General features: G+C 45.1%; 1 protein-coding gene across 3 annotated transcripts in view; it reads right to left on the reverse strand.

Annotated features, from left to right (window-relative positions):
* Positions 1-27046, reverse strand: part of ACSBG2 (acyl-CoA synthetase bubblegum family member 2) — a 56383-nt gene that overhangs the window by 7129 nt on the left and 22208 nt on the right. For 2 of the 3 annotated variants that reach the window (XM_027851135.1, XM_027851137.1), the window contains 9 exons: positions 21373-21473; positions 20171-20436; positions 17095-17183; positions 14956-15076; positions 9220-9300; positions 8639-8830; positions 7292-7468; positions 1593-1774; positions 807-1040 (listed from right to left, as the gene is read on the reverse strand). In XM_027851135.1, the coding sequence (XP_027706936.1) occupies positions 807-1040; positions 1593-1774; positions 7292-7468; positions 8639-8830; positions 9220-9300; positions 14956-15076; positions 17095-17183; positions 20171-20436; positions 21373-21473 (1443 nt within the window). The remainder of the gene's footprint in view (positions 1-806; positions 1041-1592; positions 1775-7291; positions 7469-8638; positions 8831-9219; positions 9301-14955; positions 15077-17094; positions 17184-20170; positions 20437-21372; positions 21474-27046) is intronic. The other variant, XM_027851136.1, reaches the window with a different exon arrangement.

A 27046-nucleotide genomic window follows, 5' to 3' on the forward strand; every position in this document is an offset into this window, starting at 1 on the left:
CCTATGTTCTAAGGGCCCTCCCAACCCTGCCATCCTGTGTTCTAAGGGCCCTCCCAGCTCTGCCATCCTATGTTCTAAGGGCCCTCCCAACTCTGCCATCCTGTGTTCTAAGGGCCCTCCAAGACCTGAAACTGTGTTCTTTAAGGGCCCTTCAATAACAGTAATAAACTACTGACAATTCTATTACACCATCAAGTTTGCCAATGCTTGACCTATGCTATCTCCTTTGAACTGCCCCGCTGCATCATGATACTGGAGGCTGAGAAGGGATGGGCAGAGAGCCATGAGAGAAAGTTGTCCCAGAAGTCAGAGGAGGCCCTCCCCATCTAGACATGCTGTGACTCTTAATCTCCCACCACCTGCCTTCAGGCACCTTTTCCTTCTCAACCTACAGCACACAGGTTTGAAAGCTGGATGGAGGGCTTCAGGGCCCAAGGTCACTGCATGGTAAGGGGACCTTTGCTGAAGAGCCTAAGGTTGGGGCAGCTAGGTGGCGCCGTGGATAGAGCACCAGCCCTGGAGTCAGGAGGACCTGAGTTCAAAGTTGGCCTCAGACACTTATTAGCTATGTGACCCTCAGCAAGTCACTTAACTCCAATTGCCTCTCCCAAAAATAAATAAAATAAGAGCCTAAGGTTGAAAAACCAAGCTCTCTTCTTCCTTCTGGCCCCACTTTCACCAACACCAGTAAAGGCCCTTCCAGGAAAACATACTCACCACCCCTTCTCTCACCCCTCATCAGTATGAGTCCAAGGACCGTCCCTTTAAAAGGGCAAATGGCCTCTGAAGGTAGCCAGCATGAATACCTCAGCAGCTTGAAGCAGTCTCGGTGGGTGATCGTGTGGGGTCCCGAGCTCTCGCTCATGCCGTACAGCTCACACACAGGAATGTCTAAGCTCAGGAAAAACTCCAGGGTGTCTTTGGTGATTGGGGCGGCCCCACTAAAGTACTGGACACAGCGGTCTAGGCCCAGGGCAACACGGACTTTGGAATACACCAACCACTTGGCCAGATGGTAGCTCAGGGAAAAATGTGTCTCCCTTTAAAAAGAAATCAAAACCAGAGCCTCATCAGTGGTAAGGTCTTCGGGCCTGTAGCAATCCTCAACCCCTACTGCCGGCCTCTTTTCCCATTTTTGTGCATTTTCCTCCGAATCGGCCTGTTGGGTAAGTATAATTATCCCATTTTACAGATAAGAAAACCTAGGCTCAGAGTTCATAAGTAAGCGACTTTCCCACGGAGAGAGTCATTAAATGCCAGATCTGGGATCAGAACTTGGGTCTAAATTTAGGTGTGATGTCAAGAAAGCTTTCTTGACAATTAGAACTATCAATGATCCGGTTAAGGACCATTCATAAAACGCTTACTTTGTGCCAGGCTCTGTGCTAAACACTGGGGACACAAGGAAAGGGAAGCCAGGTCCTGCCCTCAGGGAGCTTACAGTCTAACAGACACGGGCTGCTTTGGGAGGGAGGCAGGGAGGCCCCAGGGCTGAAGGTCTTTGAGTGGAGGCTGGAATGTCATAGAGGGGACTCAGGTCAGAAACCATGTGATGCTTCTTCTTGCTCCTTACTGAAGGAAAGGTCACTCACCTGTTCATCCGTCTCATGTGTGTCTGAAGACCAATGGCTCTGGCCCACGCGGCTATTTTCTTCTTAAATGAAGAAGAACTGGCACCAGCTTCCTTCATCTTCTCCTGCATCTTCTCCCAGACCCGGGGCACTCCCAGGAAGGCCGTGGGCCTCACCTCTCGTAATGTCGTAGACAAGGTGCCCTGAGCCAACAGGAGAGAAGGAGAATTAGGGATCTCTGATCCAAAGATACAGCGAGGGCCAAGCCTCAGGGTTCGAGGGCCCTGGAGGCTGGAGAAATAGCCCAAGGTCTGCAGCCAAGGTCAAATCTTCTTTTGGCTCTCACTAGCTGTGAGGTTAACTAATCAATAGGTATTTTATTAAGCACACGTCAGGCACGAGGGGAAAAGGTTTCTGCCCTCGAGGGGCTTACATTCTAACGGGGAGACATCATGTATATAAGTATATCCTGAATGCTGGTCCTCGGTTTTCCCAGCTGAACACTAAGGGGATCAGGTGAGGTGATCTCTAGGACCCCTTCCACCACGATTCAGTCCCTGAACTGGTACGGAACAAAAACAGCAACTAGAGGAAAACCCTCCTTCCCGACCCTCCCATCTCACGCCGTGCCTTCCCCCAGAACCACTCCCGGAGGAGTCCAGATTCCTGAATTATCCACCCAGGAAACTCATGGGGAAGTTCCTTCTACTGAAGCAGACCCAGCTCAGTGGCTGGCTGGTAACATATCTTCCAGTTAGAGCTGCTTAGGGGCACTGAGGCGGTCGGTAACTCAACCGACATCAGGTCACGTGCCCAGCAGAGAGCCACCACCACGTTCCTGAGCTATCCCTGCAGCTGGGAAGGAAGCCAGCCTTCCAACGCCCCAGAAGAAGGGCACGGCATTAAAGCCCTCCAGGCCAAGGCCCAAGTTCTGATCCCACTTCTGCAAATGGCAAGGGGCCACCTTGCAAATGCCGGATGACCTCGGGCAGACTGCTTTTGCTTCTCTGGTCTCTATGTCTATTCTGATAATTACACATTTATACAGGGCTTGAAGGCTTGCACTGTACTTGATAGCTTCTGTCTTTTGATTCTCACAACAATCCCGGGAGGCAGGTGCCATTTTATAAATATAAAGGATAGATACATTCTAACATGGCATACAGGTGTCACGTTACAGGTGAGACAGCTGAAGCTGATGGTAAGTGACTTGCCCAGTTAAGTGTCTGAGGCTGGATTTGAACTCGGGTCTTCCCGACTCCATGTCACTGCCCCACCTAGCTGCCCTGTTTTTTCAAGTGTGACACAGACAGTGTTGTGAGGTAGAGACCCACCAACGACCTAAAGCAAGCCAGGATGACAGCTTTTTGGAGGAGGTAGGAACTGTGATTTTATCAGGATAGAGACAGACCAGTGAAGGAAGCCCTTGGACCAGGGCATCCTGGATTCCTCACTATTGCATCTCTCTGCTTCCACAGCCCATCTACTGATAAGCCTGCCAACTTCGACTTTGGAACATCTCTTCAAATGTGCTCCCACATCACCCACGCCTCATGAGAGAATCTCTCTCTTCAAGATGCAGCTCAGACGCACCTTCTTCATGGAGTCTTTCCTGATGATTCCAGCTCTTGGTGCCACCCCTCCAAGCTACATGTGTATTTTTTAACATGAAACTATTTACATTTTTATATGTATCTTTTCTCCCCCATGAGAAAGTAAGATCCCAGGCAACAGGGACTGCTTCATTCTCCGTTCTTACATTCTTCATTCATCTGTATGCCTAGTGCCCTAAGACAGTACTGCAGAGGCACACAGTAGGGGCTTAATACTTGTGGATTGAGTCTCACAAAATAAGTAGTTTAGTAAACATTTGCTGAATTAAACTGAAACTGTATTATCAGACGCTACACTCAAATTTTCACTATTTGGTTATAAAATGTGTTCTCCACCTCTTCCCCCAAGCCCCATGCTCTGCCCTCCTGACTGCTTCTCCTGATTTTTATGTATACCAGCAGGCAACACCTGTGTGCTATATTCTACTGATGAAAAGATTGCAAACAACAATCAAGCTACTTAAGGCCAGAGTAAGGACCAACACCCATGTCAAGAGGCTATAGCTTTTTAGTCATGTCTGACTCTTGGTGATCCCATTTGGGGTTTTCTTGGCAAAGATAGTGGAGTGGTGTGCCATTTCCTTCTCTAGCTCCAGATGAGGAAACGGAGGCAAACAAGGTTAAGTGACTTGACCAGGGTCACACAGCTAGTAAGTGTATGAGGCCAGATTTGAACTCGGGTCTATTCTCTTCCGACTGATCCCATAAATAATCACCATAAGCTTCCTAGGGCTTCTTCTCCTACTCCCTCCCTCCCACCATTTTGGTTAAGGGGACTCTGGGTCCCAGCCACAGCCTGGATAGCCCCATCAGCTTGGAGCTCTGAGGATTAGACACAGACCTAAGGCTGAAACCAAGGAAGGTCAAGGAACAATGCCTGGGTTTCTTGGTATTTCCCCCAGCCCTTAGCATACCACTCACAAAATAGTGAGAGCTTGATCAATGCTTACTGATTTAATAAAAGGCCACTGGATGAAGAGAAGGCTCCAGCCTGCCAAGCAACCAAGCCACCAGGGGCCAGGTGGGCACCACATGACTCTCAAATACCAAAGTCAAGCTGCAGACGACAAACAAGGAAGACAAAAGGCAGGGCAGCGGGAAAGGGACTGGGTTTGAAGTCAGGCGTTTGGATCCAGACAGGACCAGAGAAGAGGTCACTGAGTCCAACGTCTTCATTTTACAGAAAAGGAAACTGAGGCGCAGAGAACTGAAACGGTGTGCCTAAAGTCACACAAGATCTAAGTATTAGGGCCAGAATTCAAACCCCAGGCACCACGCTGAATCTGGTGCTCATCCATTCAATCCAATTCACAAGAATTTATTAGGCTAATAACAATAGCAATGCAGCTAAGTGATACAGCAGGTAAGAGTGCCAAGGCCTGGAGTGAGGAAGACTCATCCTCCTGAGTTCAAATCTGGCCTCAGACGCTTATTAGCTGTGTGACCCTGGCCAAGCCTCAGTTTCCTCATCTGTAAAATAGTCTGGAGAAGGAAAGGGCAAAACCACTCCAGTATCTTTGCCAAGAAAACCCCAAATGGGGTTACGAAGAGTCGGACATGACTGAAACCAAAGAAAAAAATAAGAATAAGAAGAGAGGCAATGTAGTGTAATGGAAAGAAAACTAGTCTTAGAATCAGGAAGTTCTGGGTTCAAGTCTCATTTCTAACAAATACTGGCTATGTGATTATGCAAGTCACTTAACCTTTTAGTGTCTTCTGGGCAATTTTTCAAGACTATAATTTGCAGCATGAGTACTGATCTAGATAGGAAGAATTTACTCGTTGAAATTTCCCTATACATATTAAAGGTTAAAAAAAAAAGCCTTCCTTTTAAATGACTGACATTTATATAATGCTTTAAAGTTTTACTAACCACATTACATACGTAACTCTTGTTTCAAATGACTCTGAGAGATGATAGATATTAATACTGTCTCTTTAAAAACCAAGTGGAAAAAAAATATATTTTTTTAAAAAGCCAAGGGAAATGTTGTAAAATGCATACACACAAAAATACACACATACACACACACAATTTGTACTGGCAGTTGAAAAATGCCTTGCTATGAAGTGCCTCTCTCTATGGAATGATGGAAAGAGCATATTTTTCACTTCTGATTCATTATATAAAGTATGGAAAGAGATTATTAAAAGTGATTGCAGAGATGGGGGGCATAAGTGTCTAAGTGCATATAAGAGTTTGGATTTTTTATGTATTGATTGGTTTTGCTGATTTTTTTTTCTCTTCTTCCTCTAAAAAAAAATTCTTTCTTATAAAGGATGGCTCAGGGCAAGGGAAGGAGAGATGAGGAAGAAGGATAGATACTGTGGGAAATCAAGGCAATGTAAAAGCAAAAAGATTGATATCTTTTAATATTGCTTATCTTTTTAAAAATGTTTTAATCTTTTTAAAGATTATCTTTTTAAGATTGATATCTTTTAATAGATCTTTTAAGACATCTAACAAAATTTTACATATAATTGGAAAAAAATATTTCTTAAAAAGACATATAAATACAAAAAATAAGGGGATAGTTGAGAGAAGCTCAAGACATTTTTCCTGTCATGGTTGGTAAGAGGCTAAAGAAGATGGAGAAAGGAAATGGGAAGATTTTTTTCCGCAGTGAAGCTGTTTTCAACTTTTATCTTTTAATGAGAATTTTTTAGAACAGACATTACTTGGTATCGTGAGAAAACCTAATGTAAGACTGAGTTTTCACAAGAGAAGAGAAATGAACTGTTGTTAACAGTGACAGGTTAGAAAATTTATTCATAAAAGGTATCAAGTCAGTGATTTTAATATTTATTTAATCATAGGAAATCAAGTCATTCACTACATAGAGAAAAAAAAATAATCACCACTGGGAAAAAGTTTTTCTTCAGTTCATTAAACAATTAATATTTAGTGAACTGGGATATGGGCTCAAGCTAATTAATGAGAGATTACAATTTTATCAATGAGAAATAAAATACCAAAAAACATATTCCTGGGTTTCTCTAGAGCTCTGAACAAGTTTTAAAAACAAATAAATCAAGTGTTAGGCTCAGGGGTGACTTTCAAGGTAGCTTTGGTTGACCCTATCTTACTCATTCTTTACTCTCATCTGAACCTTACAACAACCTCATAAGGTAGGAACTATGGATATTATTATCATCATCCTCATTTTACAGTTGAGGAAATTGAGGCCGAGCTGAAGTCTTTCCCAGGGTCATAGAGCTAATAAATATCAGAAACAACATTTGAACCCAGATCCTTCCTGATTTCAAGTCTAGCACTTGTGATAATGAATAGAGTGCTCAACTTGAATAAGGAAGACCTGAGTTCAAATCCTACACAGATATGTACAAGCTGTATGACCCTGGGCAAGTCGCTTCATCTCTCTCAGCCTTACTTTACTCATCTATAAAATGGGGATAAAAGCATCTATCCCCCACAGGGTAGTTGTGAGGCTCAAAGGGTTAAAATTTCTTATGGAAAATGTCTGCCAATTTTATAGTACATTACAAATGCTATTATTATTGCTGCTGCTGTGACTGATGTTGCTATCACACCATGCTGCCTGCTATACTCCAGGAACTGGGGTACAAGGACAAAAACAAACAGCTCTTGCCCTCACAGAGCTTACGTTCTACACTTCCTTTTTTCCATACTACGTCACCATACACGTCAAGCATAGGCAAGAACATGGCATAGTGGGCAGAACAGACTTCAGAATCAGAACCTCTGCTGAAGCCATCTAATGCTTGTTAGCCACGTGACCGTGGGAAGACACTTAATCTCCCTGCCTCAGTTTCCTCATCTGTAAAATGGGGATAGCGCCTCTTACGTCACAAGGTGTCATCAATGAGGAGTTTCTAAAGCTTCAAAGGTAACAGAAACAAGAGTCATTATTAAGAAAACGGAAAAAGCTAGCCAAGGTGAGGCGTGGGGGGTGCCCTCTCAGGTTTTAGGCCTTACACACCTAGAACGACTTGCAGAAGAGCGAGCGTGGATGTGGTGGCGTCAGGCACCCACTCTGTCACTTACAAAGCCACGCGTTCTCCCTTTAACCCCACAATTAAACACTGGGTTGACAGCGACTCAGACGGCACGCTGGACTTCCTTACCTTGAGGGCATCGGGCTGAGCAAAGTAGGTGGTGCCCCCAATCTTCATGGGTAACCAGAGGTCCATCATCTGGGCAGCAACGTGGCTGAGGGGGAGGTAGCTCACCACAATCTCCTGCTGCTCCGGGGGGGAGTTCAACGTGAGGCTGCTTGTCGCCATGCTAGCCGTCCATGTGATCTGAAAGACAGCCCCTTCTTGTAGACCTGGGGCAGGCAGCGGGGGGCCTGCCACCAAGCCGCCTCCCCTTTACTCATGGCTCTGTCTGTGTCATTTCTCCACCAAACAGACTAGAAGCTCCCTGAGGGCAGAGATTATCTATTTCATCTCTACATCCCCTACAATGCCCCACACAAGATAGGAGGTTTGATAAATGTCTGAAGAATCAAACCATCTTAGAATAAGGATTCAATTAATATTTACTAAATCAATCATCAGCTCTTAGGTCAGATTAGAAACTGAAGCACACTTTTAAGGTCACAAAGCTTCAACCACAGCAATCACACAAGGAGTATCATCCCCATTTAACAAAGGAGTAAACTGAGGCTCAGATCTACTAAGGGCTACGCAGTATGTACCCAAATGGTTGGCTGCTGTCCTTCATGCTCACAGAGGACCAAAATGACATCGCCACATCGGGGTCAAGGTACTGTGCGTCTGACCATGGCTGATCAGACCAACATGAGGTCGGAAGGCTCTACCACAGGTCAGGCACAAATAGTCCACGTGAACATTTGGAGTGGAGATGTCTCTAAATTTGCACATCTCACATTTCTTTTAAGCTACTACCATTCTGCTTTGCTCATAGAGCACAGCAGCAGTACCCAAATAAGTTACAATCCCAAGGACAGAAATCTAGACATAGTGTGGGGCACTAGGAAAGGTTATTTCTGGGGATAAGGTTTGGGCCAAAACTAAATGGGAAGAGAGTTGGGGAGAAATCACCAGGCCCGTGGCCCTAAGAATTAATGGGAAACCCCTGGCCTGTAGGGCCTCCGGTCAACAGTGTTTAAGACACCACAGATCTTCAGGGTTAATGACTGAGACTGACAGGAGACAATGCATGCTAAATCAACAAATCAGGCTCAATCCCCAGAGGGTTAAATATGGTTCTCCACCACCCAACAGTGTCCTTCAGGGCCCCTAAGGTGAGTTTCTGCATTAACACGCAGAATCACAGAATCTGAGAGCTGGAAGGGATCCCCTGTCTCTGCTTGCACCCCTCCAAAGATGGGAGATCATCACCCTCTGAGGCCAATTATTCTACAAATTATCAACCTACACTGGGAAAGGGGCGTGTCCTGACATCACCTTCTACAGAGCGGACGTGGGGAAGAGAAAGACACTCACGTTGTCATGACTGAGCATCACCCCCTTCGGTGGCCCGGTGGTCCCCGAGGTATAGATCAGTGTACAGCACTGGTTTGGCTTCTGGGTGTCAAGGACCTCTTTCAGCTTCTCATCGGGCACACTCTCTCCCAGGGCCATGAATTCATCCCACTGTACCAGGAGAGAGGAGGGGAAGGCACACAGACAGCTGAGCTGTCAAGGAGAATCAATGTGATCCTGGGTCTAATGGATTTAGACAAGACATAGGAATTGGACTGTCCAGGGACACTGAGGCATGGGCTTCCTGAAAGTCAGTTTTTACCTCCGGCTCAAAGCATGCCTTATCTGTCTTCACCACCTTCCAGACTCAGCCCAGGAGCCCTTCTTAACCAGGATGCCAGCTGGCATGTCCCTGAGGAGTACGGCAGTGCGTTCCAAGCCCTTCTCCAAACCCCAGAGCCATTGCTAGCCCTCCTCAAAGCCCAGTGCCACAGACTAGCCAAGCGCAAAGATCCCTGATGCCGCTGACCTGCTGTCTGTCCCCAGGGCTCCTGCTCACCCATCCCTGACCCCCCTGCCCCTTGCGCGAAGCTCATACTTACAGAATAAAGGTCTGGCCTCTTCACTTTGATCTGCCCCCTGTACTGGACAATTGCTTTCAGATGACTTAATTTTTCCCTAACCTGAAAAAGAATTTGATTGACTCTCAGTGTCAAGGTCAGAGAGAGCCACAGAATGCTAGATCATCTAATCCAACCCTTAAAATTTTTATAGCAGAGGAAACTGAGGCCAAGAAATGTGATGATAGTGGTAGCTAGGAGTAGGGCTTGTATCTGAAGGAGGAGCCTAGAATCTCAGAACTGAGAGGGACCAAAGGGGCCACTTTATCCATCCTATAACCAATACACAAGTCAACTGGACCTCTTCTGGACAGGGAACTCATTACCTCTCCTCACTGTAGATTTCAGTTTCTAGAAAGTGCTTCCTTATACTGAGACAGAATCTACCACCTCTACCCAACTTCATCGGTCCAGATCCCCCCCACCCACCCAGGGCACTAAAGACCAAATCTTCTCCCTTTGCCCCAATACCCCTTCATATAACTGAAAGAAATACTCACGTTCCCCTACTGCCACCTCAAGTGCTCACTTTCTCAAGTTCAACCATTTATTTGAACCTGGTCTGTCCCACCTTCACGATGCCAAGGCCACCTACGCCAGGAACTACTCAGCTGGCCCTCAGATATCCCCTCCCAGGAGATTCCGGCAGACAGGATCCAGAGCTAAATAATGCACTGGTGGAAATGCCACTGACGATGCCTGACCCAGCAAGACGTCCTTCTGTTTCTTTCTTTTTTTTTTTACGCAATTGGGGTTAAGTGACGTACCCAGGGTCATACAGCTAGTAAGTGTCAAGTGTTTGATCTGAGGCTGGATTTGAACTCAGGTCTTCCTGCCTCCAGGCCCAGGATTCTATCCACCTAGCTTCCAGAAGGGGCCTCAGACGCCACCTAATACCAGGCATAGCTGAGCAGGAATCCCTTCCCCTTTCCCTCCAGTATGGTCTGTACTCGGATGATCCCAAGAAACATGCCAGTGACAGAGCTAGGACACAAAAGACAGAGGATATGGCATCATGACAGGAAAGATCAGAGTTAGGAGGGACCTGTGGGATCACAGGATCAGAGCTCTAGGACTAAAGGAACTTGAGAGACCATCTCGTCTGACCCCCTAAGGCCCTGGGAGAGGAAGTGACTTTTCCCAAGTCTTACACAAATGAAGAGCCGAGAGTCAAACCCAGGGTCTCTGACTCCAGTAGAACATGAAATGTCAGAGCTGGAGGAACTGAGGGGCTGTCTGAAGCCACCCAGTGAAGGAAACGAGATTCAGAATGAAGGAGGAACCTGCTGAAGGACGAATGGCAAGCTAAAGTAGGTCACAACAGCTAAAGCCCACAGTGTGAGTGCAGTGCCTGGCACACAGTAGGCACTTAATAAACATTTATTGTTTGAATGAGCCGAGACCAGTAATGACCACACGGACACAAAACTGCTATGTTGGAGGTTAAAGTATGATCAAAGTAAGGATATGACCACTTGTTGTTCACGGAAGATCAGATAATGATAATGGACAATGAAAAGAAAGCAGAACTACTCAATCCCTAATTTGCTTCAGTTTTCTTTTCAGAAAAAGAATGTTCTCAGGTCTGGGAAGGCCCAGAAAGAAATGGTTAACAAATACAGTGCCCTGGTTAACACAACAAAACAGGAAAATGATAAATGTTGGAGAAGATATGGGAAAATTGGAACACTAATGCATTGCTGGTGGAGTTGTGAACTGATCCAATCATTCTGGAGAGCAATCTGGAACTATGCCCAAAGGGCTATAAAACTGTGTGTACGCTTTGACCCAGCAATACCACTTCTAGGTCTATATCCAAAGAGATCACAAAAATGGGGAAAGGACCCACGTGTACAAAAGTATTTACAGCAGCTCTTTTTGTGGTGGCAAAGAACTGGAAATTGAGGGGATGCCCATCAATTGGGGAATGGCTGAGTAAGTTATGGTATATGAATATAATGGAATACTACCGTGCTATAAGAAATGATGAGCAGGTGGATTTCAGAAAAACCTGAAAAGACTTGTATGGTCTGGTGCTGAGTGAAGTGAACAGAACCAGGAGAACATTGTACACAGTAACAGCTACACTGTGTGATGACTAACTCTGACAGACAGCTCTTCTCAGCAATGCAAGGATCTAAGACAACTCCAAAAGACTCACGATGGAAAATGCTATCCAAATTCAGAAAAAAAAACCATGGAGTCTGAATGCAAATCGAAGCTTACTATTTGCTCTTTTTTTTTGTTTTTTTTTGTTTCTTCTTTCTCGTGATTCCTCCTATTGTTTTTAATTCTTTACATCGTGACTAATGTGAAAATGTGTTTAATATGAATGTATACGTAGAACCAGTAGCAGATTGCATGCAGTCGTGAGGAGGGGAAGAGGAGGAAGGAGGGAGGAGGAGAAAATCTGGAACTCAAAATCTTATGGAAGTGAATGTTGAAAACTAAAAATTAATTAGTTAATATTAAAAAAGAAGAAGAAGAAAAAGAGAGTTGCCCTTAACGAATCTGGTGAACTCCACATCTCAGAATACTGGAAGAAATGACATGTGACTAGCTGAGCCCATCAGTGAGCTCGAAAAATATCTTAGCACACAGAAAAAAGTGGCACAGAACTAAAGGACAAAAAAATTGCCAATTTTCAGAAAAGGAGAGCAGAATTTTCAAACTATGGCCTCATAAAATGGACTTCAATTCCTAGCAAAATCCTAGAAGGTAATATTAAAAGAATGAATTGTGAGAAAGAGTAGCTCATGTTTCTATAGTATTTTTGGTGCTGCAAAATACCTTCCTCACAACAAACCCCATGAGGCTTAAGGTGGTGTAACTATTATTATTCTCATTTTATAGATGAAAAAATTGAAGATCTGAGAGGCTGAAAGACTTGTCCATGACAACAGAGCTTGAAACTGTGGGAGGTGGAATTCAAACCTAAGGCTTCCAAGTCCAATACTCCAGCTACTACATCAGACTGCCTTCCCCTGGGAATCAATGAACACCAATGTGACTTCATTAAGCAAAATTCATGCCAGACTAACCTCATTTCATCTTTCAACAGATTACCAGAGTGGCAGATGAGAAGATACTTACTAGCTGTGTCTTATTAGCACATCACTTAACCCTATTTGCCTTAGTTTCCTCATCCGTAAAATGAGCTGGAGAAGGAAATGGCAAACCACTCCAGTTTCTTTGCCAAGAAAACCCCCAGATGGGGTCACAAAGAGTCAGACACAACTGAACAAGAACTGGTACAGTGCCCGTGCTCAGTTAATGCTTGCTAAATGGAAAATGCTTTTCTCATGGACAAGATGGAGTGATGTGGCTTGGATAGTAACAGAGTTAGGGGGATTCAGAACTAGGTGAGGGAGCAGACCCAGAGTGGTCATTAAGAGCTGCACTTCAAGGCGGAGGAAGGCCCCTCATGGAACTCTCCAGGCATCCGTCTTTGGTCCCGTGTTCTTCAACAACTTTTATCCATCACACAGCAGCAGCAGAGGCAGACTGCTAATCAAATCTGCAGATAACAGGAAGCTGGGAGAGGTTACTAGCATGTTGGGTGACAGGGGTGAGATCCAAATGAGACAAATCTAATAAAGTCAAATTTAGGGATAAACTCCTGGGTTCAGAGAATCCACCACTGGGGCAGAGAATGGAGGAGGTGGGTCCGACAAGAGGTCATAGCAGAAGGATGTGGGCGTGATCGGACTATAACCTCAAAATGAGTCAAGAGGGAGATGTGGGAGCCAAAAAACCCTCATGTGACTTTAGGTGGTCCTGAGAGGTACAATGTCCAGAAGGAAGGAAATGATAATCCAGCACCTCACTAACCTCAACAATTGCCCCATCCTCTGCTCTGGTTAGATCACATCTGGAGTTCTGCATTCGGGTCTAAGTCCCATGTTTTGGGAAAGACAGATAATCTGAAATATGTGTAGGATGAGGGAAACTAGGAGAGTGAGGTTCTAGAAAATAGGCCACAGGAAGACTGGGTTGATGGAACTGATGATGTCTGGCCTGGAAAAGAGAAAGGGGAGATGTGACTGTTGTCTTCAAGCATTTGGGGGGCCGTCACGGGAAACAGGGGCTGGATTCATTCTGCTTGGCCCTGGAAGACACAACTAGTTGCAGTGGATGGAAAGTTGTAGGTCTGACGGAAGGAACATCTCCCCAGCAAATAAGCCGGATTCCAAAAATGGTCGGGGTTGTCTTGGGAGGCAGTTTTAAGCAAAGAAAGGCTGGATGACCACCAGTTGTTAATGTTGCAGAGGAGAATTTTGTTCAAGTATAGGCTGGGGGGCTGCTATGTAGCACAGCTGTATAGAGCACCGGCCCTGGAGTCAGGAGGACCTGAATTCAAATCCAATCTCAGACGCTTACTAGCTGTGTGACCCTGGGCAAGTCACTTAACCCCAATTACCTCCAAAAACAAAACAAAATCAAGTATAGGTTGGATTAGATGGGCTGGGGTCCCTCCCAGCTCTGAGACTCTAGAATTCTACCAGGTGACACAGCACCCACAAAATCTCACACCATCAAGCCATACCAAGCAGAGGCAGTGTCCAGAGCATGGGAGCACTGGGCCCCAGTCTGATGACATCAGAACTACACTGTCTGATGATTCAGGGCTGAGGTGAGAGGTACATCTTAGGAAGAATATTGTGTGCAAAATGAAGTGCATAAGAATGATGAGCAGACTTCCAGCCATAGCATATGAGAACAAGGAGAAAGCTGGATATTGGGCCTCTGGGAACATAAACCCGTTTGCTATTTAAAGGCCTCTGCCTTCTGGCCCCAGCCTTCCTTTCCAGCTGTGTTCTATGTGTCACTCCCCAGTCATGTACACTGCACTCCAACCAACCTGGCCTACCTGCCATTCCATTTCTCATCTCTGTGCCTTTGCAGAGGCTGAGCCCTCACCTGGGAGGCTCTTCTCCTCCCCTTCCACACCTCTCGGATACCCTAGCTTCCTTCTAAGGTCAGTGTACGTTCAACATGCCTAGCTCATAAGGCCTCTCCGGATCTCCGCCACATCTACCCCGTTATCACAGCTGCTAGTGCCTCTCCCCTATTGGGAACAAACAAACAAACCCCAAACAGTCTCATGTTTACTCTGCACATACTCTGTAAGTGTATGTGTCCATGTTGTTTCTCTGATATAATGTAAGGTCCTTGGGGGTAGGGACTGTTTCTTTTTTTTTATCTGTGTGTCCTAGGTGCCCAGCACCTAGTACGTGCTTAATAAATGCACCCTGACTGACTGATGTTGTAGAGAGGATTCTCATCCTGGTCCTGGTTGGGCAAGTTGCCCTCTGAGGCCCCTTCCAGCTCTGAGGTCCGAGATCTCATGTGACGTAGTGGCAAGGCTATCAGACACGCTCTGCTACTTATTGGCTCTGTCCCGTGTTAATCACAAGCCTTCTGTGTTTTGGTCTTCCCGTCTGTACAACGGGACAGTAATACTCATGCCATCTTCCCTTTGAGCTAATTGTAAGGCATTAGAAAAATAAGGGACAGCGTCATCAGAGGAAGGAAAGACTCCTACAAACAGGAAATAACTCGGGATGCACTCTTGGGTCTCCCGCATTCCAACCTGGAGTTTTTCACCATACCCCACCGACACTCTGCTCCCACTTAGGAGAGGTCAGCACCTCAGAAGGGACCCAAAGGTCCTTGGGCAAGGTGTTATCAGCAGAAGCAAAGCCAGCCTCTGGTTACCTGGAGAATCTTCTGTAATTGTGTTTCATTCTCCAACACCAAGATGTTGGCCTGAGAGTGGTTAATGACGTACTCACAAGCTTCTGGAGAATTGGTGCTGTAAATGCCAACAGCCAATCCCCTGTAGGGAAAAAAAAAAAGGACCTTAGTGTGGGAAAGGCCTGGTACCCGCCCACTGTGGACCCTGTGGACTTTTCCAATGTACCCTAAAGACAGTTTATTTATCTTGAATTATACTATCTTGAATTTGAGTTACTTTACCCCCAAAGGAGGAAATCCTAGTTGTGTGAGAAAAGGCACTGCCTACTAATTGTATTAAAACTTGCCCAACTGAAGGGGGGAGGGGAGAAGAAATCCTATCTAAATGGGCAAAAGACAGAAACTATTAACCCTGACACCCTCCCCCAAATACATACCCTTTCAACAACTATCTGGATTCAAATTCTGCTTCTCACTACCCATATGACCTTGGGCAAGTCATTCATTTTTTCTAAGCCTCAGTTTCCCCATCTGTAAAGTAGACTAGATGGTCTTTCAGCTCTATATCTATGAACCTATGAAACTATAATTTTAAAAATGCTCAAATTTGTTAATAGAGAATTCAAAGTTAAAACAGTTTGAGATGTCACCCCAAACCACCCATAAAATTGGCAAAAATGAAACGTTTCAGTGTTGACAGGACTGTGGGAAAATAAGCATGGTAATTCACAGCTAGTGAAGCTGTAATTTGTTCCAACTGACCTGGAAAATGATGTGAAATTCTAGATGAAAAACAAGATTGTTCCTATCTTCTGACCCAATGATCCCACTATTAATGAACTTCATGGAAATTATTGACAAGAAAAAAAATGCCTATTGATATAGTCAAATTGTCCCTGCCTTGTACCCAATGATTAGAGAATGGCTGAACAAACCACGGTGTGTGAACATAATGGATTGTTACTCTACCACAAGGAATAAATATGAAAAATTCAAAGAAATGTGGAAGATTTACATCAAACAATTATAAAAAAACAACCTCATATACACAATGACAACAGCTATATAAAGTTTATATCAAAGACAACAGTCACAAAATAGAAATTTAAAAAATAGATAGTATGGATGCTAATTATAGCAGAAGCACACAACTTTCTTCTAACCAACAGTAAACTACCTTATTGTAAGACTGCATGCCAATTACTCTTAACAGTTCTCAGGAACTTTGACTTTGTCAGATTGTATACATGTCATAATAAAAAGTTTCAATAAACATTTTTTACAAAGTACTTACTCTATGCAAAATTATTCATAGCAATTTTATATGTAATAGCAAAAAAAATGAAGCGGGGTGTGTGTGTGTGTGTGTGTGTGTGTGTGTGTGTGTAATGATTGGGGAGGCGTTAGATGAATAAGCTAGGGTCTACAGCTACTTATAGAGTTTGGTTGGAGACCAATCTGACAGAACACTTACAAAAAAAATCATGCTTTGTGGAGCCAATAATTTCATTGCTAGGAAGAGGATCTGAAAGTTTTATTATCAAACCTCTCTTCTCCTCCTCCTGAAAGGGCTATCTGTTCAAAGGTTTTTCATAGCCACATTATTTGTGATTATAAAAAACTGGAAATGACCTCAAAGTCCAACAAAAGAGGATCGGTGAATAAGGCACAGTACATTAATATAATGAAGTACCATGATACAATATAAAGGCATATGGAAAGACCTTTATGCAAAGCAGAAAAAGATCAGTCAGAAGAATCAAGTCCACACTACCTATGACACAAGAGACAAAGAAGACTGGGGGAAAAAAATCCTCATTTAGAGGAAGTAATTAAAATGCCACAAGCTTTTACGCACTGAAATTAATTTCAATGTAAATCACTACCAAGTACTTTAATGAATCACTTTTGTAAAGTGAGCAAATTGATTAAAAATCACCTTTGGGCCAGGCTACGTCAGGATGCATGGACTCTAGAACAGTGACCTGTGGCCTTTCTGTAGGGGCAAGAGAATGAAAGAAGGGTGGGGAGGGAGGAGGCCAAGAGACCAGGGGCCCATTCCCTCTCAGTCCGGATCATTCGAATCATTCCGAAAGGCATCCTATGTTAATTAACAGGACAGCAGTCCTTAGGGAAGTCGAGCTGTATGGACACCCTTACCCAGCGAAGATGGTGCCAAGGTCAGCAATGAGCCACTCTGCGGAATTAAATCCCAGGATCCCCACGCCATGAAAGCGCTCAAGGCCAAGCTGGAGAAACACAGACACAGGGATCTTTAAACAACTCAGCCCACAGACTGCAAAGGCAGGAAATCTTTATTTTCAGAAGTCAAAGGAAACAGAGCCCTACAGATCTCTGCTTCCACTGTCCACCCCTCTATGCTGATATATACAATGCACTGTGCATGCTCCCCTGGGGGACCTGTCCCATGAAATCACCAAGTCACTCACCTAATTATGAAGTTCCTACAGAACGCAAGGCACTGGGCTCTGTGCAAGGGGAGACAGATAAAGGGCCCAGGGTTTGGTGAATGGTGATGTGTTTGCTGCGCTCCCCACTCCCTCCCTTTACCATTTTCAGAGCAGAGTTCTCCAACTGCTTTTTAATTATGATAGTAAGGAAATCCCAGGTTTACAAACTACTTTCTTCCTAGTCTATGAAGGGCTTTTGTTGTTACTGTTGTGTCATGACCCCATTTGGGGTTTTCTTGGCAAAAACACGGGAGTGGCTTGCCATTTCCTTCTCCAGTTCATTTGACAGATGAGGAAACTAAGGCAAACAGGGTTAAGTAACTGGCCCAGGGTCACACAACTAGTAAGTGCCTGAGGCCGCATCTGAACTCAGGTCCTCCTGACTCCAGGCCCAGCGCTCTACCCATTGTACCACCTAGCTGCCTATCAAGAATGACAGTCCTCTTTTTCTGGATGAGGAAACCCAGAGCGAGCGAGTGCTGAGTATAATGGTAGATATAACTATTAAGATTCTCGGGTATCACGGGAACCTCTTCCTCTTGGCCCATGACCTTCCGGCCAATTCTCTCTTCCCTCTTTCCTTCCTGACTACGATGACTGCCTACACCCACTCTCATTTTCAGCCCACTTGTCTTTTCCCACAGGTGGTACACCAGGCCCCATCTCTAATCCCTCACGCCTTGCTGAGCAGACATGGCCACTGATACTGCTTGGATAAGCCGGGGTCACCAGCTACTTTCCCTAAGGACAGCTACTTTCTTCTGGCCCATAAGCAGTGGGTCCTCCAGAGCTGCTGGCACTGCCATTGGAGCTGCCCAAGCACCCTCAGCACCCCCAGGCCTTGCCCCTCACTCTGTGGCAGAACCTTCCTTCAGGAGGCATCTTGAGAGCAGGACCTGTCTCATTCTTCTAACCGTGTGTACCCTGGCACTCAGCACAGGTCTTGGCACACACGAAACGTCGAATCAATGTTTTTTCACCCATTCGTTCAAGCAGCAGAGCTGGGTTTTGTGACTCAAAGCTCAGGGCTCTTTCCTATATACCCTGCCACTTCTTTTAAACACTTAGCAGAAAAAAGACACTATTCATGGAATAGTCAGTGACCCTTGTACAACAATCTCCCTGCCCCCAACTCCATCCTAGTCCCCCATCCCAGACTCCTGGCTTGGGGGCTTGAAAGTGAGCTTCTCTCACCTAAATCCCCAACTTCACAGCTGCGGCTCAATGAGGTTCACTTACCTTCCTATGCCTACACAGGTAGGATATAGAAATGTCCCTTCCAAAAAGGTGGCCCTGACACCAGACCTAAATCTTTAGGAAGGGGCCTAGAAAGCAACAGGACAGTCTACTTACTACAAGGAGTCTGACCCCGTCATTTCACAAGTGAGACAACTGAGGCCCAGGGAGAAGCAGCAGCTTGCAAAAAAAGATTCGCGGCAGAATCAGAACTTGGACCCAACGCTCCCAACACTCATTCAGGACACTCTCCCAGTACAGTGTGGCTGCCTCATTTCTGCACATCTCTAGGCAGATCCAACTTTGGGAGGAGAAGAGTGGAGCAGAAATTGTGTATTTTATTCTCAGCCTGGGCCTTGTCACCTCCCCTCTGTGGGCCTCAGCTTTCCATCTGTAAAAGGAGGAGGCTGGGCTAGAAGATGCCATGGTCCTATCTCACTCTAGCTGTCTGTGATGCAAGGGCAGAAGAGATTATTTGCCATTCCATTACAGACACAGGTCAAAGCTACCCAGACAGCTCAGCTTCAGGTGCCCAGGCAAGTCCTACAAGCCCTAACGCTTGAGAGATTTCCAGGCCAAGGAGCATCTCATTCTCAGAGCTCACAGAACAAAGACCAAAGTTCTAACATGGGGCCCAGGATTATCCTTCTTTGCTCAAAGGGAAACCCTGCTTTGTGTTTTATTTGTTTTGGAAACCTGGGTTTTCAAGGGTGATCCCATCACGGGGATATGGGGGCCAAGGTGAACAGGTGTTCAACAAAGGCGTCCTTGGCAGATGCTGAGGTCTGAAAAACGTAATGGAAAAACTCTCATCTGGTCGGCCCTAGGAGCCCAAGATCACAAACCTCCTGAGGGCAGTATCACAAGGCAATGAAGAAGACTCGGGTTTGAATCCTACCTCTGATATTAGCTGTGTATACTTTCCTTCACCCAAGCCTTAGCTTTCTTGGCTATAAAAGGGTGACACCTGTGCTACCTATCTCATACGAGACATTCCTGCAATGAGCTAGGTAAAATGCATGTTTGCAGAGCGTGAACTACAACTTGTATCTTTAAGATTAAAGAGTCTCCACAGGGGAACACTGGAGATGACACGATTTGATTTGGGGCTTTATTCCTCATTTTCTCGGCTTTCTCCATTGAAACCATCATTTCCTGACTTCACAGTACAGGCACTGGTTCCATGGATATAAGCTCTATCCTCTGCATCTCTGTCAACTTCTGTCTTCCAGAGTTTCTGTAGCTAAAAAAGGCCTTATCCTGCAGCCAAAATGGTCAGGAGACTCTGTGAACTCTAGTGAGATATGCTCTGGGAGACAGACACGCAGCCCATCTCTGGCCCCACACAGGGATGGTGCAAATTGTTAGGATGTTTTGTTTTGTTTTGTTTTAAGATGAAGCAAATAACGGTATGGGTACAAAGCTAGGAGGGATCTCTGAAGCCATCCCACCCAACAAGTGCTCATCCTCCCTGGAGATCAGTCCTTAACTCACTCTTACCAAAATTTTAACGAGAACCATTGACTTACCTTGAGAAAAGACTTGGCGGCCTTCCAACACTCTAGGTAATATTCTTTGTAAGACAGCATGTGCCAGGAATCTTTCTTTTTTGTTCCAAGGGCCATGTAATCTCCATATTTCATGACAGCTTCCCTCATGAACTGATGAACAGTCATCGGAGTCTCACTCCCATAGCCAGACTTCTCCATCCTTAGCTGGACTTCTCCATCCCGATGCACGGTCCACAGAGCACGACCATCTGAAGAGGTCAATCCTGGGGATCCACCATGAGCGGCTGCCCATGGAATCAAAGGGTCACCCAATGGGAAGGGACCACAAAGGGCACCTGGCCCAACCTATATGTGACAGTGGCCTAAAGAAACCTGGGCAGCTGCGTAGGGAACCTGGAGAGGCCAGGAGGAAGGGAAGGCCATGTGGGACAGGGACATACTAGGGGCATGGTCCTGGGAGAATGGGGTCAAGAGTACAAAGGCCCAGAATGAGCAGAGGAGAGCAACAGATATTATAGACATCAAAAAGAGGCTTTTTAAAAACCTCTTCTGCAGGAGGCCTTTCTTAGTTCCTCAGCAGCTAGTGATGACTTTCCTTCTGCTCTGTATGTATTCTGTGCATAGATTTTGTCTCCTCCCTCCCCTGCCTTAGAATGCAAGCTCCCTGAGGGCAGGAACCATGTGTTTGCCTTTCTTTGTATCCTCAGCAGTTAGCAGACTGCTTGGAATTTAGTAGGTATTTAATAAATGCTTTATGGCTGATTAAAAGAGAAGTGGATATTCAGAATGATAATGATAAAGACAGTCCCACAGGCTTCTGATCTAGTCAAGTCATATTTGGAGCTGTTGTTCAGTCTTTCTCACTCATGTCTGACTCTTCGTGACCCCATTTGGGGTTTTCTTGGCAAAAATAGTAGAGGGGTATGCCATTTCCTTCTCCAACTCATCTGCAGCTGGAGAAGGAATGAGATGGAGAAGGAGATGGGAAACTGAGGCAAACCGAGCTAAGTAACTAGCCCAGGGTCACACAGCTACTAAGCGTCTGAGGGCAGATTTGAACTCGGCAAGACTCGAAATCCAGCGCTCCTTCCATTAAACCATACAAAGGATTATGAGCAGGGCCCTTGACATCTCCCTCAATTCCTGGGAGCATCAAGCCAACCAAGTTGGAGCCTCAAACCCCTTCCTTGTTTGACCACTGCTCTGCCCACCTTCCTTACCTTCCCCCATTTTGGACTGATGCATTTCTGCCCGAGGAGCCTTTCTTTCAGTATTCTCAGTTTTACCTTCTCCTGGAACATAGAGATCGTCCTTGACAGGGCTGAAAGGCAAAGACTGAAAATGAGGACGAGGGACCCACAGCAGCCGCTCCAAACCTCCGCTTCTCCCCCCAAACCTTCCACAGACCCCGTCGGCTCTCAATGCCTGCTTCGGCAAAGAACTAGAGGCCACTGGATGAGAGTTCCCTCTTCTCCCCCTCTCCTCTCACAAGGCTCTCACACTGGCCTTGCCCTACTTCTGCCTGCCAAGGCCAGCCCCTCTGCAGACACGTCTGGCCCCACCATGCCTTCCCATCTTCTCCATCAGAGTGTCACTCTCCCCTCCCACAACTGCTTCCCTGCTGCCTCCAAACACATCCATGTCTCCCCCATCCTTAAAAAGCCTTCACTTGGTCCTACCATCCCCCTGAGCTATCACCCTACATCTCCCCTCCCCTTTCGGGGTCAACTTGATGAGAAAGCCGGCTACAGGAGGGGCCTCCACATCCTCTGCTCTCATTCTCTTCTAAACCATCCGGCTTCCAATCTTACTACTCAACTGAAACTGTTCTCTCTAAAGTGACCAAAGACCTCTTAATTTGTCGATTCGAATGTGAAAAGCCACGCTCGATCCACAGCCTTCTTGACCCCCTTCGCCCGGGTATCATCACACTGCTCTCTCTTCTCACCTCCTACTTTTTTTCACAGCTCATTCTCTTGTTCCTTTCTTAGTTCGTCACCTGTGTTACTAACGGTGGGCAGCCACCAACGCTCTATCTTGGGCCATCTTCTTTTTTCTCTTACAGCCTCTCACCTGGAGATCTCATCGACTCTCACGAGTTCAATGATCATCTCTACGCCGATGGTTCCCAGATCTCTACATCCGGCCCTTGTCTCTCTCCTGAGTGCCAGGTCAGCATCGCCACCTTCCTTTTGGACACCTGGACCTGACTGTCCCCACGGGCTCTCCAACTCAACATATCCAAAACAGAATCCATCATCTTGCCATCCCCTGTCATCCCTGCCCATCAAAACAAACAGATAGTCCTCTCCTCTTCCAAATTTCCCTGTGACTGTCAGGGACACCATCATCCTCCCAAGCTCACCACCCTGGTGCCACCCCCAGCCACATCAGCCGCCGAGTCTTAGCCTTTGCACATTCATTAACATCTCTTGTATCAGACTCCGTGGCTTTGCTCACACAGTCACAACCCTAATTCGAGGCACTACAGGACCCTAATTGGTCTTCCTGCCTCATGTCTCTCCCACACAGTTTACTAAAGTGATTTTTCCTAAAGGGTAGTCTAATGTCCTTTCCCTATTCAAACATCTGTGGCTCCCTATTACCTCGAGGATCAGACATAAACTCCTCGGTTTGGCTTTTAAAGCTCTTCACAAGCCAGCCCCTCCTCATCTTTCCAGTATTCTTTTTTTTTTCACATTAGTCATGTTGTAAAGAAGAATGAGAACCAATAGAAGGAACCACAAGAAAGAGGAAACAAAATAGAAGAAAAAGCAGAGCAAATAGGATGCTTCCATCTGCATTCAGACTCCATAGTTCTTTCTCTGTGGATACGCTATGTGGATGGCATTTTCCATCATGAGACTTTTGGAGATGTCTTTGATCCTTGCATTGCTGAGAAGGGCTAAGTCTATCAAAGTTAGTCATCACACAACATGGCTGTTACTGTGTACAATGTTCTCCTGGTTCTGCTCACTTCACTCAGCAGCAGTCCATACAAGTCTTTCCAGGTTTTTCTGAAGTCTGCTTGCTCATCATTTCTTATAGCACAATAGTATTCCATTACATTCATATACCACAACTTGTTCAGCCATTCCCCATTTGATGGGCATCCTCTCAATTTCCAATTCTTTGCCACCACAAAAAGCTGCTATAAATATTTTTGTACATGTGAGTTCTTCTCCTTTTTTTTTTTTGGCTAGGCAGTGGGGTTAAGTGACTTGCCCAGGGTCACACAGCTAGTAAATGTTATGTGTCTGAGGCCGCATTTGAACTCAGGTCCTCCTGAATCCAGGGCCGGTGCTCTATCCACAGAGCTGCCCCTTCCTTTCCCATTTTTATGATCTCTTTGGGACACAGCCCTAAAAGTGCTATTACGGGGTCAAAGAGTATGCACATTTTTATAGCCCTTTGGGCATAGTTCCAAATTGCTCTCCCAAATGGTTGGATCAGTTCACAACTCTACCAACAACGCATTAGTATTCCAATTTTCCCACATCTTCTCCAACATTTGTCATTTTCCTGTTTTGTCATGTTGGCCAATCTGACAGGTATGATGAGGTACCCAGAGTTGTTTTGATTTGCATTTCTCTAATTAGTAATGATTTAGAGCATTTTTTCACATAACTATAGATGGCTTTAATTTCTTCCTCTGAAAACTGCCTGTTCATATCCTTTGACCATTTATCAATTTCTTTTCAGTATTCTTACACTTTGCTCCCCTTCCTGCAATCTGTGATCCAGCTACACTGGTCTATCAAACGGAATTCTCCATCTCCCACCGCCAGGCCTTTGCATTCACTGGATACCTCACACACCTGGAAGGCTCTACCTCTCATCTCTGCCTGTCTGGTACCAGTACCCTGGCTTCCTTCAAGGCTCAGCTCATGCCACCTTCTGCATGAGGCCTCCTCCAGGCCCCTCAGTTGATAATGCCTTTCCCTCTAGCCTACCTTCCATTGACTGTCTATGTATCTGGCATGTACTTAGTTCTTTACATGTTAATATAAAATGAGTTTCTTGAGAACAGAGGCTATTTTTAGTTTTTCTTTGTATCCCCAGCACTTCACATAGTGGTTGGCCTGCAGGAGGTACCTAATAAATGCTTGTTGACTGATCAATTAAGGGGCAATACAAAGTTTCCCCATCCCCCGTCTCCTCCTGTTCCCTGCCAGGGGATGCTAGTTTTCTCCAACTCTCTAAGCTCAAACTGGGTACAAGTGAAGCCACAAACCACTTAGTATTTTTAGTTCACCATAACGGATAGAGTGCTAGCTTTGGGGTTGGGTAAACCTGAGTTCGAATCCTACCTTTGGAACTGTATAACTATGCGCAAGTCTCTTTCTGATCCTCGGGTTTCCTCATCTGTACAATGGGGATTATAATATCTGTGATATCTACCTCCGAGATAAGGTTCTTGTGAGGATGAAATGAAATAATGTTAAAGCACTCTGCACAACTTTATTAATCATGAAGTACCTATTAGTAATCACTGAGCACCTGTGTTGTCTGTATAGGGCAATATGCTAAGAAACTTAGGTTGTTAAAGCTGCTAAGGACTAAAGAGATCATTCGACCCCTTCATCCTAGAGCTACAGTAGAAAGAACAATGGACTCAGGAGTCCATAAACATGGGTGTTCAAGTCCCAGGTCTTCCAGGAAGTCACCGGGTATCCAAGGGTAGGTCATGTCATCTCACTCTTAGTTTCCTCATTGGCAAAATGTGGCTAAGAAGCTATATTTACACTATCTACCTCAGAGAACTGTGAAGAAAGCGAAAGCATTTTATAACCCTCAAAGAAATTGAGGGATTAAACAAATTTATTTTACACATAGGGTTAAGCCCTCTCACATTATGTCTCTTCACTCACTCTCCATCACATCTCCAGGCAAACTGGCTGGCAAAAACAAAAACAGTGTAGTTAAAATTAGAAAGCAAACAGTTTATCGGGGAAAAAAATCCTTGCAGAAAGTTTCTCTGATAAAGAAAAAGACTTTTATCCCCTGATAAAGCTCTCATATCAAAGATAAGAAGGAATTGATTCAAATGCATAAGACTTATAGTCATTTTCCAACAGATAAATAGTCAATAAATATGAACAGGCAGTTTTGAAAAGAAGGAATCCAAATAAGCATATGAAAAATGCTCCAACTCACTAATAATCGAAGAGATACAAATGAAAACATCTCTTGGGTTTCACCTTATACCCATCAAATTGGCAAAGAAAACAAAAAAGGAAAATGACAATTGTTGGAAGGGCTATGGGAAAACAGGCACATCAGCACACTGTTGGTGCATTGGCCCAGGCAGTCTTGAAAACAGTTTGGAATTATAGCTAGTCACTAAATTATACATACCCTTTGGCCCTGTGATGGGCCTATGCCCCCAAAGGGATCAAAGAAAAGGGAAAAGGATCTATATGTACCTATTTATAGCAGCTCTTTCTTAGAACCAAGAGGGTGCCCATCCACTGGGGGAATTATGCCACATGAACATAATAGAATTATTATTTCGCCATAAGAAATAACAAAAGAGTTGACTTCAGAGAAACCTGGGAAGACTTCTATGAACTGATGCAGAGTGAGTTAAGCCTAAACAAGAGAACGATTTACACAATAATCACCTTGTAAAGACAAGAAACACTTAAGAATTACGATCAATACCATGAGCAGCTTCAATTCCAGAAAACAGCTGAAGAAGAAACATGCTAGGGAAGCATCCTGACAGGGGATGGGACACGAGATACAGAAGGAGACATACATTTTCAGACACAGGCAACATGGGAATTTGTTTTGCTTGAGTATATATATGTCCTTCAAAGGCTTGTTGTTTTTTCCCCCTCCTTAATAGGAGAGGTAGGGTGGGGAGGCAAAGAGAAGCTAGGCTGCTAAAAAGAAATTTAAAAAGTGACACACATTTTTGAAAAGCACAGAAGAGAACAGAAAGAAATCCAGAAGGAATCACAGTCAGGACAGCTTTCAAAGTAACATGTTATATTTATTATATACTTAAAAAGAAAAGCAAGTTGTAAAAATAACTCACATTTAGATAGTGCCTACTATGTGCCAGGTACTGGGCTAAGTGCTTTACAATTATTTATCATTTGATCCTCACAACAACCCTGGGAGGTAGATGCTGTTATTATCCCCATTTTGCAGATGAGGAAGACAGAGGGAGGTAAAGTGACTTGCCTGAGTGTCTGAGGCTGGATCTGAATTCAAGTCTTTCTGACTCCAGGCCTGCAGCTCCATCCACTACTCCACCCCACTGACATCATAAATTCAGAGTTTTATGTACAAACCCCCTCTTTCTGCTACATACGTAGATAGACCTGCTTGTTGGAATTGATGTTTGTTTAGTTCAGGTTCTTTTTTTAAATTGGGGGAAAAATAAAGCAGGTCAAAATTCAAACAAACCAACCAACCGGCCGGCCAGCAGCAGCTCTCCAAACACCAGCTGTTACCCCTGTAGGGAATGTGTTCCCTCCTCACCGCCTCAGAGAAGGCCCGGCTTCTTTGTCTTCGTTTAAAGCACAGGTGTTAGCACTCTCTCTCCCTCTTGAAATGACTTTGCAGTTACTTACTTGTGTATATGTTGCATCTCCCTGGAAGAACATAAGCGCCATGCGAGCAAGGCCTGTCTTTGTAACCTCATTGCCTGATGCAGTGCCTGGTACACAGTAGGCATGTGCTAAATGCTTACTCAACTGACACTAAGACTAAAGCCATCCTCCATTGCCCTATCGTGGCACGGCAGTAACCCTGGTTCTCAAAGGCCACACAAGTGAAATATGCACTTTGCTTGCTTCTACCAGGTTGGAAAGGGTTTGAACGACTATCAGCAGGGGTCTTCACAGGATTGACTAGACCTCAAGGAATGGACAACTAACCAAT

This window comes from Vombatus ursinus, unplaced genomic scaffold, assembly GCF_900497805.2.
Source record: "Vombatus ursinus unplaced genomic scaffold, bare-nosed wombat genome assembly UNPS02009173.1, whole genome shotgun sequence".
In the NCBI taxonomy this organism is placed as follows: Eukaryota; Metazoa; Chordata; class Mammalia; order Diprotodontia; family Vombatidae; genus Vombatus; species Vombatus ursinus.